At 35.6% G+C, this 14,346-nt stretch overlaps 1 protein-coding gene across 7 annotated transcripts in view; it reads left to right on the top strand.

Moving 5' to 3' along the window:
- Positions 1-13,432, top strand: part of ASB7 (ankyrin repeat and SOCS box containing 7) — a 31,533-nt gene extending 18,101 nt beyond the window's left edge. For 4 of the 7 annotated variants that reach the window (XM_074880204.1, XM_074880202.1, XM_074880203.1 and 1 more), the window contains one exon: positions 9,608-13,432. In XM_074880204.1, coding sequence (XP_074736305.1) covers positions 9,608-9,747 — 140 coding nt within the window. In that variant the 3' untranslated portion in view covers positions 9,748-13,432. Of the gene's footprint in view, positions 1-1,772; positions 3,144-6,612; positions 6,629-7,698; positions 8,054-9,607 lie in introns of those variants that run through there. The other 3 variants (XM_074880207.1, XM_074880206.1, XM_074880208.1) reach the window with 3 other exon arrangements.
- Positions 13,433-14,346: the final 914 nt, after the last annotated feature.

The raw sequence follows: 14,346 nt of genomic DNA, 5'->3' as shown, positions 1-14,346 counted from the left end.
GTGCTGTATAGCTTTGATTTTATTTTGTAGATGTCTTTGAAATATGAAAGAGATTTTAACTCATCATGACTTCTGGTATTTAGAAAGAGTATTAGGCTCCTAATATTCTGGTCACTTTTGGTTATCAGGTTTTGGTGTACTAGATCTACCGAAAGTTTCTCTTCCTCTCTCATTCAACATGGAATGCTATAATAGTGTTTCGTAGTTATAGTGTTGTCTAAAACATTTGGGAATTACTGTTTCGCAGTTAGCGAGAGTTTGCTAATTCAAACAAGTTAAGATGGCCCAATAAATTATCATCCTGTTTAGGATGATCTTTGCACTACAGAAAATGGGGTATTTCACATATTCTTTTTTCCCCTACAGTTCCTTTTATTTTTTTTGGATATGGTAGTTTTTAATGAGAATTAAGCACCCTATATACTCTGCAAAGAAACTTAAAAATTCAGTGTGGGCTGGAGGTGAATCAGCTGAGATCTGTTGTCAGTAGCTGAGACAAATAAGCATTTGGAAATTCTTTTTTATCTTCATGATTGATAGTGTTATTTTGTTTTTATCTGAAATATAAAGAGAATTTTTGGAAAGGTGGAAGCTGATAATAAGAAATACAAGCAACTAATAGATTTTGTTCTAATTTGCCCCTTCTTATTCAAACGCATTTCTTTCTAGTTTCCTTTTTGGGAGCCTCTCACTATATAGTAGCACCGTCAGGGTTATTAGTAGATAATCTAATATCCAGACTTGCAATTTTTGAGTCTTTGGACATATCTGTAAGCATGAAGGCTGAGACTGCTTCAGTGTTTCCTCAATGTCTAAAGTCTAATTCAGAAAGTTGGAAACCGGTACTGTAACTTACTTTTAGTTTCCATATTCCATACCTTAAGGGTTTAATGTTAAATGAGAGGTAAAGTCTGCTACAAAAAAGTAACTTAAATTTGTGGCCAACGTAACAGTGTTGGAGCTATCACTGTTTTGTGCTGATGGAGGGAGAACTGGGAAAGCAGGGAGGACTAGTGCTGACAAAAACACTTCAGCTTTGTGCTTCTGAGCAAAATTATGAAGAATATGTTTACAAACAGCTATAAACAGATTCTGCCCTTATTATAAATATCCAAACACTGTCTTCCATGGTTTTCATGAATAATCACTTTAATAAGATGGTGTAGGAGAGATGAAATGGATAAAGAGCAAGCTGGGATTTTGGTAGCAGAGTTCCCAATTAGATCAGACTGTGTACAGGGAATCGTTGAGATCTCACGCTGTAGCACTGCAGGGAAGAATCTCATTTCTGAGTCTACTGCAATATGTATTTATTAGAAGAAAAACTTACAAAATTTTTACAGAATTGTTCTAGTGGACATCTTCCTGAAATGTTCTCTTGCAGTTGGTAACAGTGATTTGGTCATAGGGTTTAACAGGAATTTCTACGTTGTTTATTTGAACATTATACTAAGCACTTAATGTAGGAATCCATAGCTGTAAGTTTTGTATATGCATCTGAAGTTTTGAAGAATATATTTGATAGTAAAACAGGAACTAGTTTTTACTTTTGCAGTAAACTAAAATTTTTAAGCTTAAAGAATAATATATGTGAATTATGAAAGCTATCAAACCTCTTCAAGTGAAAGCAGTTGCATGCTTCATATAAATGGGATACTATTAGCAGTCTACATGCAAGATGTAAGTAGCTTTTTTTTTTAATACTTGGAAAACATATTTGTGCAGTTTCAATTCTTCAGAAAACATATGTGACTTTCTTTTTGTCTTGGTAGGTATTGTAATCTGTAATAATTGCAGCTGTTAGCCCAGGTCCCCGGTTGTGAATAACAGGCAAGAAATCAAGCTCTCAGAAATACTCAGTATTGGCCCTGAGAGTCTGTAAGAAGATACTGGATTTTGGGTTTTGACCTGGAAGGTCTGATATTCTTCCTGGCTACAGGTAGAGATTCCTTTGCTCCTAGAATAATTCCAAGAGGAAGGAAGTTATTTGGAGTTGTGTCTCAGTATTTAAGCATGAAGCTGGAAGTCAGGAACAATGAAGTTTTTCGAGTCTGCCATTGACTTGATGTTTAGACAGTCACTTGTGTGTTTTTTTTCCTTTTTTCACCCTCTTTTACAATACAAAAATGAGTAAAGTCTCCCTGTGAAAAAACAATATTGAAGATGAAAATTGCTCAATGATTTTGTTAATCACCTCCTTTTCCTTATCTGTATTACACTTTCCTAGTCCAAAAAAACATATATTGGCAACCACCATAGTACATGAGATCATCTGATAAAAGAGTTGTTTTGGAAGCACTTCAGTATAATGCTCCAGTTTTATGAGACCTGAACCTGCCTCTTCAGGAGTGTTAGTGGGTTAAGCTTGGAATACACTAATGCAAAATTAAAATAGACATGCATATATATATAATATATATGGAGATAGAGATACATATAGTTGGGGTTTTTGTAGTGTATATGTCTACAGAATTAACATGTGGAATTAGTCCTGGATGGAATGATTTATGTTGAAGTTGAATGGGATTTGAGAGTATTAAAACTTATAAAGACAATGTTAGAGGCAGGAAAAAATTGAAGTATTAGAACAGTACTTAGAGGTTTAAATAAACTTCAAGGTACTAGAAAATCAATTATGAGCTCAAAAAGGGGAAAGGAAAAAGCTTGACCCCTTCCCCCTCTCCATAGCTCTCATTTAATTTAATCACTGTTCAGATAACGTAGCAGACAAGAGAGTCTATGACTCGCTATGCAAGTTGCTTGTCTGTGTCGAGGCAAATAGCTAAGTAAATGGATATGGCCACAGTAGTGTAATGTGGCATGTATGTTAACAGGCATCAAAGAACTAATTTCAGATCTGGAACAAGATCTAAAGGTCACCAAATGAATTAAACTACAAATATTCATCTGCATTCCTTTTAATTTTCAAAGGGCAAATCTTTGGCTTTGACTAGAGAGTGTAATTTTGTGTTTAGATTTATATTGCATTGTAAATGTGCAGAAAACCAAACAAAAGTCCTGTTAAGGAAATCCTTAATACATTCTCTGTCTCTATCCTGTTAAATAAAGATAACTTTTCACTAGGATTTTTTTTCCTGGAAAAAACATTTTAAAAAGGGTCTCTGCATAATTTAAACTTTTATGAATACAGAAGTGTCATAGTGCATTAAGTAGATTTCTACATATTTCATTACATGGATAATTGCAAAGGAAACAGTATCTTCATGTTTATTATGACATAGAAGAACTTTACTGGAATTGCAAGCTTTGACTACTTGCTTCCTTGTGTGCTGCTGGAAATCTTGCACTAAGGACTGTGGTCTGCTTTGTCATCCAGAGTTATGCAGGGAACTAGGGTAACAAGGTTATTTTATAGTTTTCATTTTAGCTGGGTTGGTAATAATCATGATTCAGATGGTATTTGTTTACGTTCTGCAGATTCAGGTACCTATTTGATAAAGACCAGTATAGTTTTTGATCTCTCTATAAAGACATAGCCCATTTTTTTTCTTTCTAGAAGGAGGAAAGTTACCTTTGAAATAATTGTTAAACTCTGAACTCAGAATTGCCTAGTGTGATATTGAAAAATGCAGCTACTAACTCAAGAGTGCAGTTGACTGTTTATATTGAGCAGTTGAATCATTTTTGTGTAGCTGTATACAGATTTGTACATTGGAAGAGTTTTTTGAAGACGCCTGTGGAAAAAAAAATATATATAGTATTTCTAGATCTGGCATGCAAAGTATAGCAACTCCTGACTCCCATTTGCACACCTATGCTGCATTCTTTTCTAGTGTAAAAATAGTATAACAATGCATTTTAAGCCTGTCTATGTTCAGAGCACTTTACTTACAGTCTCCTAAAAATAGATAAGCATTATGGTATTGAAATTCTTAGCTGAATTTCCATAGCAATTTCAGTAAGGCTGAATTTATAGAAACATTATGAAATATTTTTTTAAAAAATCTTATAGAAGCATATTCAAATCTTAATTTTATTGCTAAGTACACCTGTTATACTTAACATTGAGCTTTACTGGCATTTTACTTTTCCATCTATAACTTTTCAGTCCAAAAGGCACTCCTTCTTGGTACATAATTTCTGTACCAGATATCTTGAAATTTAATAGACATCTAAAACTCATTGTGGAGAACTTATTTTTCAAAGAGCAGTGAAAACATTGCTTCAAGCTCAAGTATTCTAACAGAGGCATACTGAACACAAAATGAAACTAGAACTTTTAAAATAACTTGTATGATATCGAGTTAAAAAGAATTAAAAGCTCTCTTTGTCCTGTTGAGCGAGATCCTGGTTCAAGGAGTTTGTTCACTTTCTCAGTGAACACTCTGTAATTCTCTCTGAATTCAGTCCTGCATGTCTTGTATTACTATTTCAGACCTATAGATTCTTGATGCTAGCATTTTCTGGCATTTTAAATGCTGGAGAACTGAATATCCTCTGTAGTTATTCTGCTGTTTTACAGAGTAAAAAACAATGCATTTCCTTAACTTAGACCTATTCCTATTGCAATGAACAGCTGAATTCGGTGTGATCCTGTTTGTTTGTGCATCTTCATCAATGTGTTTCTTGGCTGGTGGGTGTAAGTTTACAGTTGATAAGTTCAATTATCTTTTTTTAATTCCCCCCAAAAAAGCTAACAAAATTGTAACTAAATTTAATTGCTGGCAGTAGCTGAGTTCCTTCACAGTTGTGAAATAAGGGATGGATTTAATAGTTAGCTGCAGATATAAATACTTATTCTGATACTCTAGAGGAACTGAGCTGCTGCCAGCCATACGTCAGCCTGGTTTCAACTTTTTTTTTTTAATGTTTCACAAAACTTTTATTTTTAAGTTTCCTTTGTAACTAAAAAGAAACAACCAAATGGTTTCTTACTACTGTTTTCAGCCTTTCACAATTCCCAAGGGAGGCAGAGGCTCAGTTTGAGAAATAACACTGTAAGCTTTTTCTCAAGAAATGTATTAATATTGCAGAGAAGACTGGGCAGCTTCTGAAGTATGTCACTGATGTTGTTCTTCATTTTTTGACTTCTTTAGAAATTGCCTGTCCACTTCAAACCAATGACACTGTTTACTTTTGAAAGTACTTTTTTTTCTTTTTTTTTTTAGTAGGTAGAACAGTAAATCAGAGGTGATCATCTCACAGCCTACAAGTGTATTAATTTCAGTTAATCCTAAATTTTCCCTTGGGTAACAGAACAGGTTGGTTCATGATTTTTGCTTTGCACAGATGCTTTTGTATCTTCAGTAGAGGAAAGTGGTAGGGATTCCCCCTTTCCACCTTCACAACACTTTTGCTTAAAACTGGGTGAGAGTCCCTAATAATTGGTGTTGTCAGAGGTACTAGGTCTAATATTATGCCTTAAGGATCCTTAAATATAGACCTATTAGGTGAGTTAGTTTCTTGGGGAGCAGGGTCTGCGTAGGAAAAATGGGCAGGCACAGGTCTAAATGCATAAACTGCAGAGCAGTTGTAATGATGACATACAGTTCTCTATATAGCTAGTAAATCCTATGTGCAAATTTTGTCTGTCTCTGGGATAGTACAACAAACTCCCAGCTAGAATAGCTGAAAAATCTTGAAACTGCAAAAAGGAGAAGAATGTAATATTGAATGAAAATTCAGGATTAATTGTAATAATTTCTTGCTGTTAAAACATGAATGTTTTCCCTTGTTTTACCAGAGAAGGCCAATCTATTAATAATAATTTAAAAGGCTTATTTCATTATTTAAGTAAAAAAAATATTTAAGGAGGAAGAAAAAAAGCTCGGGATCTTTTTTAGCAGTCAAAGAACTGAATTAGGAAAATGTTTAACTTTTATGCGTACTGAAGTCTGCTGCCTCTAGAGAGAAAAAAAATTTGAAAAGCAAGTCCTCTTTATTTTATAATCCTGTTTTACATTTCTTCTGTTTGGAAGAAACTTTTCTGTCATGTTTGGGAAACTATACGCAAGAAGTGCGTTGGTGGGGATTTCTGCTTTCCATTACAGCACGTAGCATGAGCTCTGGAGGACAAAAGATGAACTATACATCTCTTTCCTGTAACTTATTTGTTTATGGCTATAAAGCTTGCAAAATAAATCGACTGAAGTATCTAACTTGTTCAGGTGAACACGTTAGCAAACCTTCAGCTCTACAACAGCGGCAGGTATTTGCTGCCCTGGTGGTAACTTAGGTTCTGTAAGAGCCGAATGATAACGCGGCTGCTCCAGAATAACAGCACTGCCATCATCAAGGAGTCCCTTTGAGACCGGATCACGGATGTGTTGGGGGTTTTTTTAAGGTGATCTGTAGTTTTATGTCACTGTTTTGCATGATAATGGTAATTAGGTCAGTCTTATTTTGTGGGAGGTTTTTTGTTTCTTTCTTTTTTAATTCTCTCCCTTTGTAGCTTATTTGCCTAAATAACTGTCCAAACTTGTGGTGCAGGATATAACCAAAGTTTCTACTTCCTAATCGTTTTTAAGCAGGACTTTTTTTATCATTTAACTTGTCTTACTTTGCCAAATTACTAATAACATTTTTCATTTGCCAAACCAAGGTTCACTGACATCGGTCTGTAATCCTTTTTTTTTTTTCTTTTTCATTCAGATGCAACCAAGAATGAGTAAGTGTTCTAGACACCGTTTCTAATAAATCACAAATGCATTAATAACCCTGGAATTTGCAAGGCGTGACCTAAGACACTAACAGCCACTAGATGTAGCAACTGGTGCTTAACACTGGAAATGTCCATTGTTAACACATTCCCAGGAAATATTTTTAGGCTTATCAGGGGGAAATGTCATACATCTGATAATCGGGTCTTTTTGAATTAACTGATGACCAATTTCTTCTGCGTATTTTAAGTTGTCTGTTCTATTTTGTTCTCAAAAAGCCCGTAGGATGTTAATTAAAAGGCATTCATTTCTGAAACCAGAAATCAGTGTCTCAAAGCTGTATTATTGTGTACTCTACTACAGAAAATACACATATAGGTCTGTAGCCCTCTATACCCTCTAACACTACTGTTTGCAGTGAACTTTTGAAAAGGTGCATCCTTTCTGAACCCTGTTTGCATTCACATTAAAAGCATTGGAACTATTTCTTTATCACCGTAAAGATTCCTCTGCTTGATTTCTTACCAAAAGTAACTTTTCTTTCCCAGAAGCTTGGCCATTCAGCTGTTGTCCAAGTTGTATAAATTCATTCCTTCAAGCAGGAAAAAAAAAAAAAAAAATGGCTAAGAAGAAACCACCAGTGGACAAAGTAACTGATGATCTGTATTCTAAGTCATGGCTGAAGGATATAATTAAAAATAAATTGACATTTAGATACTGTGGTGATAAGTATAATAAAAATGTTTTACACTTATATGAAGGAAATTCAAATTTGCATGTCCTTTAATTTCAAATCTAATTTCTTTAAAAGCAGACTGAAACTATTTTCATGCATTACTTCTGCTAGCTTACCTCGGATAATTTTAGTGCTTAAGATAAATCCCAGTGTATACCTGTCTGTCAGCCCATTTCTATAGAAAAACCCATGCAGGGGGGAAAAAGGAGGAACTTGCTATAAAGGGTAACTGAAACCATGTACAAAATGCCCAAAGTAGAAAACAGGAGATAGTTTCATAATCTTTTTACTATGTGCTTAACATGAAAGTCTAATAAACTCATAATGTCAATGTCTGTTTAGCTGATAGAAGGTTTGTTGCTGAACTAGGAGGCGGCTGGAAGAAGGGACAGGCTGCAGAGCCAGCTTTGGGGCTGGCTCAGGTGAGAGAAACTCCCGTCTCCTCCAAACAGGGTATTGCCTGGTGAGCTGACAGCATCCTACTGTCCCGCCATAAAACCCGCGCGCATCGAGCCCTGTACAGAAGGCATTTCCTCTCTCAAAACTGTCCTGCTTAATTGGTGGCAGCTCAGGAAAGCTAATTGGAAATGTCCATCTAAGTTATCTAAAGTTGCTTTTGTTGTTCTGTACTGCTTTTTAAAGAAATGATTAATTCAAGCAGTCAGCTCAATAAAATTGCTGTGCCTTTATTTGCAAAAACAAGCACTGTCTTTTACCATTAATGATTATACAGATAATAGAAGAGTGCAGTAAGTTGCTCTGTTGGTGACAGATTATCTTGGTACCAAAATAAGCACCTACATTGTTAATGGTGCTGAGTATTTTGACTCGAACAGCCATCGGGTGCCATAACTGTGTAAACCTCTTTCTTTCTTTTTTTTTTTTTTTTTCCCCACGACATGGTTAAGTCGATGATCAAAATATTGATTAGCACAACTTCAATGTGTTACTGGGATAATTTCAAAAAAGAGCAGAATGAGGAAAAAGCAGCTAGTTTGGTCAGAGGTTTGGAGTGGTTCCCATGGTGGGAGGCTATTAAATAGCATCTTCAGCTTTTGAAAGAGGTATCGAGCATGAGTGGAGGATGGAGATTAATATAAAGGTATGTAAAATCGTGACTGGCATGAGAACAATTATTTGTTATTTTTTTTGTAACTCAAAGAATGGTAGGCACGCAATGAAGTGATCAGGAAGCAGATCTAAAATAAATAAAAGCACTTTGTAGTTTTCCAGCCAACGCCTAATTATATTGTGAAATTTGTTGCCACAGGATGTTTTGGATACTGAAAGTATGAATGGGTTCAAAAAACATTAGACAGATTACAAAGGGCAGGCTATTCACAGCTATTAAAGACATAGATCTGTGTGCAATCTCTGGTTTGGGAAGGCCCAAAGGCACCGGTGCTGAAAGCTAGAAGGGTATATTGGGACAGGATTTCTCAATGTCTGTTGTTCTGCTCTTTTTCTCTTTCTTCCTCGGGATCTGTTGTTGGGTACATTCAGATACAAAGCTAGATTAATCTTTCTTACGTTATGTTGCACGGGGGACTGTTTTTCAAGGTGTTTGAATAGTTTCCTCTTAAGAATAAGTTTGAAAGGGAACCGATTATTTTGGAAAACCCTTGCCAGAAATACTGAAGTTCATGCGATGTCAGTAAATATTTTCCTCTGTGGACAGTGGTTAACTCATATTTTCATCTCTTTCTGATGAGGTTGTGGCTGCATCCAAAGCTTAAAGGCTTTGTCTTTTCGTTAGAAGGGAAAAAAGAATCTTTAACTCTGCCATGCAGTCCTTGAATAACATTTATAAAACTTCACTCTCTAAGGAAACTGCCTAGTCCTGTTACAGTGGAACCTAGAAGTTTTTGCCTTAATGTTTGAAAATAAGCAAGACTGAGGGTTTTTTTTCCCCCAAGGATAGAAAAAATTCCCCAGAAAGTTAAATGGAGGAGTTAACGCTGTTCTACAACGCTTAAGCGTATGTTGCCACCTCGTGGGAATCCTTACATGGATAATGTATCAGTAAAATTATGTGCATGTAAAAATGTCTTTAAGATTCATCTCTTGAATTTCATTGAATTTCTTTTCATTAGGAAAGTATTAACTTCCGCCCTTTTTCTCTTGTAATTTTTCCCTTCCCTCTGCCTCTTAGAAAATGGCAAATATCTGTGATTTTACTGAGCAAATGATCTTTTAAAGTATGTTTAAAATGTGATCATTTTACTTCTATGTGTTCCTTTTGTCTTTTCAGGACAGCCCAGAAACTTGCAAGATCTATGCCGAATTAAAATCCGTCAGTGTATAGGCCTTCAAAACCTAAAACTACTTGATGAACTACCCATTGCCAAGGTCATGAAAGACTACTTAAAACACAAATTTGATGATATCTGATATCCGTGAAGAGAAGAACTCTGAGCAAGATTAGTTATATTCCAGATACTGAAGAGGCTTGTTGCCTTGCACAAAGTATATCCTATGCAAATTCTGATTTTTCTGTGAAGTCAGAAGGCAGGTATACACTTCCTTGGGTTTTTTATACCACACGCTAGAAGGTCTTAATTTTTGGTTTCTTGGTCCAAGTTTACAAGGTCCAAGCTTTCTATACAATATTACATTTTAAAAATTGCTGTTGGCTTTTTGTTTGTTTGTTTTCACATTAAGTGTGCAGACTTGCAGTGGAGATGGAAGGTAGCCTCTCAAGGGAAGCAGTTGGTTTGAATTGGCATGCTGAGCAATTATGCAAGAAAATAAAGTTTGGAAATCAAGGCACCAGTCCTGCAAAAGGATACTGATAAAGACCTTCAAAGCCCTGTTGTCTGTTGGGACTCTTGTCTCTGCCAGGGTGTATGTTTTTGCAGGACAGAGGGAAGAGTTGATAATCAGCGTGTCCTAGGGTACTGTACCAACATAATTTGGAAATTAAAGAAAAAAATATGGTTACCCTGTTCAATTTGAGGGTCTATACATTGGCTCTTTTTATATTATTCTTTTCCTAATTATTCTAGTTGGGATACCCATAAAATTCAGGCCCTCTTCTTTCCTGACATTCCCTGTTAAATGGATGGCTGTTAATAAGTCTATTTTTAACAGTGACAGTACACTACAAAGAGGCATAGCCTCTGTATTTTTTACATTAATTTAAGAGTAAACAAATCTAGATTTTTTTTTGAAGCCAGTGTATTCTGTTTCTCATACAGTGCCTCCTGTGCAATAATCTTTCTGATGTATTTTCCCTTTACATGTTATTCCCCTCCACGCTATTCCTCATTTAGTCTCAGTGCATTATTTGTGAGAATAGGAACTGCTGCCTCGCTGTAGTGTGGACGTGACATTACAAAAGTGATGCAGCAGTTGCTGTTCATTATTACTCCCTGAATTTCATGAATGTATAACCTGCTTTATTTCACTTTCAGTTGAAATTTTATCTACGGGTTCTCAGCCAAATTGTGTCCACTTAAAAAAAAAAAAAAAAAAAAAAAGAAATTGGCCAAACACTTTTGTTTTAAAAGCAGTGGGGGTTTTTTTGTTTTTTTTTTTTTTTTTTTCGGATTGCTCTGAAATTCAGTTTGTTTCAGGTTAGAGAGTGGGAAGTGCACATAAGTTAAGATGCCTTTCATATGTGCACTAACAAGAAAAGCCCCATTCGTATTAAAAGTTTAAATTTTGCAATTAATCTGAAAGCAGCAACTGAAAGGAGTACTGAAATTCGGCTACTGAATGTGTTTTTCATACTAGGTATTGAAAAGATCTGTTAAAGAGTTTTGTTTCTGATCATAAAAAAAAGAAGCTCTTGCTATCAAAAAAAAGATTGGGCCAAAATATGCAGTTGTTTCATTCTCTTTATTTTCAAGGGATTATGGAGTCATCATAAGGTTCTTGCTAGTGTCCTCTGCTTTTGTTTTGCCATCCTACTGGCTCTCTAAGAGCCTCTGTAATATCAGGAGTGCTTTCGTACCAATTATATCGATGGAAGCGGGGAGATGAAAGGAACGGTGGTGGCTTTTAAGTTTAACACTGTCACTTTCAAAATATTTACTATTAAAAATATGAAAAGCAAGGTGAAGCAGGTATACTCATATTCTTTAACTGTGCTAGTTCCTTTTAATATCTTATAACCCTGAGCTGCAGTTCCTTGAGCATGATCCTTATCACTGCTAATGGATGCACCGGAACTACAGCAAACAAGGAGGATTATCTCTCCCTATTGTGCCTGGCATTGCATCAGGTTTCCAAACAATAAGTGATTTTGGAGATTTATGGCTCAGAGGATTGGTAATGGAATGTTGAACCTTTTTATCTCCAGCTTGTATCGGTTCAAGTCCAGCCTGCTTGAGCAGTGACCAAAAGTTCATGTCTCGGCAGCATGAGTGAGCAAGTATGTCCAACCTTAACGCCACGCAATGCGTGCGGTGGTCACCTCTGGGCAGTAAAGCTTTAGAGTGCTTCCTCCAGGTTGGATGTAATGGTGGTGGCATTGTAACAGGGACAACCTGAGAGCACGGGTGGGGTGTGCGTGTGAGCTTGTGTGCGTGACGGTGTCTGTCAGCTCCTATCAAAGCGAGAAAGATCAGCTGTTATGATCTTTAAGCTCTCCAGTACTCAGGCAGGACAGATGTTAAGAATTGACTGGCAGGTTTTAAAGCATGAATCTTCAGTTCTGTGACATGAGATCAGAACCTTAAAATTGCTTTCTTTTTTTTAAAAAATACTTGGTATTGTTCACTACATTTGTAAGTTGGTCTAAACCAGTGTCCTTCCCCACTGAATTTTTACAGTAATATTTTCTAAGGTAATCTAGAATATATTTTAGTTGCAATCTATATTAAGGCAAATTATTTGTTCTGTCTGTTGCTGTGACTGAAGAAAATTACAGAAGACTTTGGTAACAAGAATGCTATTTAATGAAGAAATGTGTAATTCCATTATTTATTGTTTGAGGTTTGTTTTTTGGTTATTTCTTTTAAGTAACTGACATCTAAAGGGAACACACATACATTTCAGGCCAATAAAAAGCCTTTCTTTTAATTTTCATCCTGTCCTCTCTCCCCTCCCCAAGGTGGAGGGAAGCCCTTGCCCTTTCTTACAATGCTAAGCCATCCCTTGTAGATGGTTTCTCTGATGTTGATTCAGCAAAGTACCGTAGCACATGTGTGTTTCAACCTACTGATAGTCCCATTCACTATCTGAAGTTAAACATGTGCATGAGTGTGAGTGAAGTATGGTTATTCATTGATAAACCTATCCAAATTTCAATAATGGGGAATTCGGTCTTTTTTTATTATTTTAAATATTGTGCACAAATACTTTCAACTTTGGTTTTCATTTGGACTAGAATGTGAAAGGAGAAGTGCATAATATAAACTTCTTATGTAGCCTAGTTCCATTACCTTAAACTTCACAGTTGAACACTTCTAATAAACCTTAAAAAATTGGCAAATACACCAAAGAATCAATGTGAGTAAAAGACTCTGATCATTAACAAACTGCAAACCTCATCCTTTAAAACAAAGCAGAAAGTTTTTGTAAATATTTATGTTTATAAATGTACAGCAGAGTAAGAGTGTTTTTTAGATTATTTAATTACCATATTTCTAAACTATTTACATTATAGACATTACTTGTTAGTTTGAAAAGCTCTTGAGTGTTTTTTCTTGTTTTGTTTTGGGTTTGTTTTTGTTTTTTAAAATTCATTATCACTCATACTTGGAATAACTGGCTTCCTTGGGATAGCGTGGAAAAATCAGTTTTCTGGCTCTAGTTGGCAATCATAGGAGAACACATCTGGACAGAGTAATCAGATAAATACCCGAATGCAAAAGAGAATATGTAGCGTGTTTACCAGGGTGGACCTGGGCTAGAAGAAAAAATTGGATCCTAACTTTCGCAGTTAAATCTGTCAAGAGCCCCCAGTGACATATGGACAAGAGCAACTTGCAACCTGCCCACAAGTCTAGCTTCCAGCAACACTGTGTTACCAATATCATAATGTATTTTGTTCTTCCTTTGCAATGTAAGCTTTTGCTTTGGGTCAATTCTAATTTAAAAAAAGAAAAAAGTTAAACCTGGTTAAAACCTTTTTTTTGTTTATGTTCTGTTTATTTCTCTTGTAATGTTTTAATAACATAATACCACTTTACACATTCTCTCAATATTTGTCTGTCTCTTCTACTTATTCTCCCTTCTCTGGTGCACATAATTCTGGTAATGCGTTTGGTACTCAAATTTCCCCCTGCAAATAGTTCAGATGTCTCATGAATTGTAATGTGATTTTTACCAGTAAATATGAGCATAAAACTTAGCTCTAGAGCTGGACTTCAGAAGGGGGAACAAATTGGTCTTTAGCTATGAGTAGTTGGGTTTTCCCTACTCAGATTCCAGAGCAGCCACTTCAGGGTTTTTGGAAAGGTTCACCTTTCCTCAAGTTCATGTAGTGACTAAGATACAAAAATGGACCAAATAGAGGTCATATTTTGCAGTTGAATCTGTTTGGTGTCCATTTACGGCTAATAAGTTGCATAAGGGGGATGTATATGAATATTCCTGGCACACAAATGGGAACTGGAAGCATTTGGTTTCAGTCATGAGAGTAATATGCAACGAAAAGTTGCATTAAGGTTTTGGACCCTAAAAATTTGGAGAGGAAGGAGACTAGATTTAAAGACATTAGTACTGAAGGGTAGTAGGGAAAAAAAAATGTTTTCCATTTCTCAGTAACAAACTATACAAACATCACTGGGAGTATGTATGCTGTACAACCAAAAGTTATGTTTAGAACTGTTGATGATAGTTACTAACAGACTGACCAGACTTTGACTGGTGTATTTACCAAATGCTGTGTTAAACACTTTGTTTCTCTTATGTATCATATTTCCTGTTTGAGTGTTCACTTGTTAAGTTTAAAACATTAATGACTAATGTTACTGCTTAAAAAAAACCTGATTTACAAGCTGTTGACAAATGATGTGTTTAGAATGTACAGTTTTTTCATAT

Source organism: Strix uralensis, chromosome 11 (assembly GCF_047716275.1).
Source record: "Strix uralensis isolate ZFMK-TIS-50842 chromosome 11, bStrUra1, whole genome shotgun sequence".
Lineage (NCBI taxonomy): Eukaryota > Metazoa > Chordata > Aves > Strigiformes > Strigidae > Strix > Strix uralensis.
The sequence above is the reverse complement of the archived record's forward strand: the minus strand, read 5'-3'. Positions and strand labels throughout refer to the sequence as shown.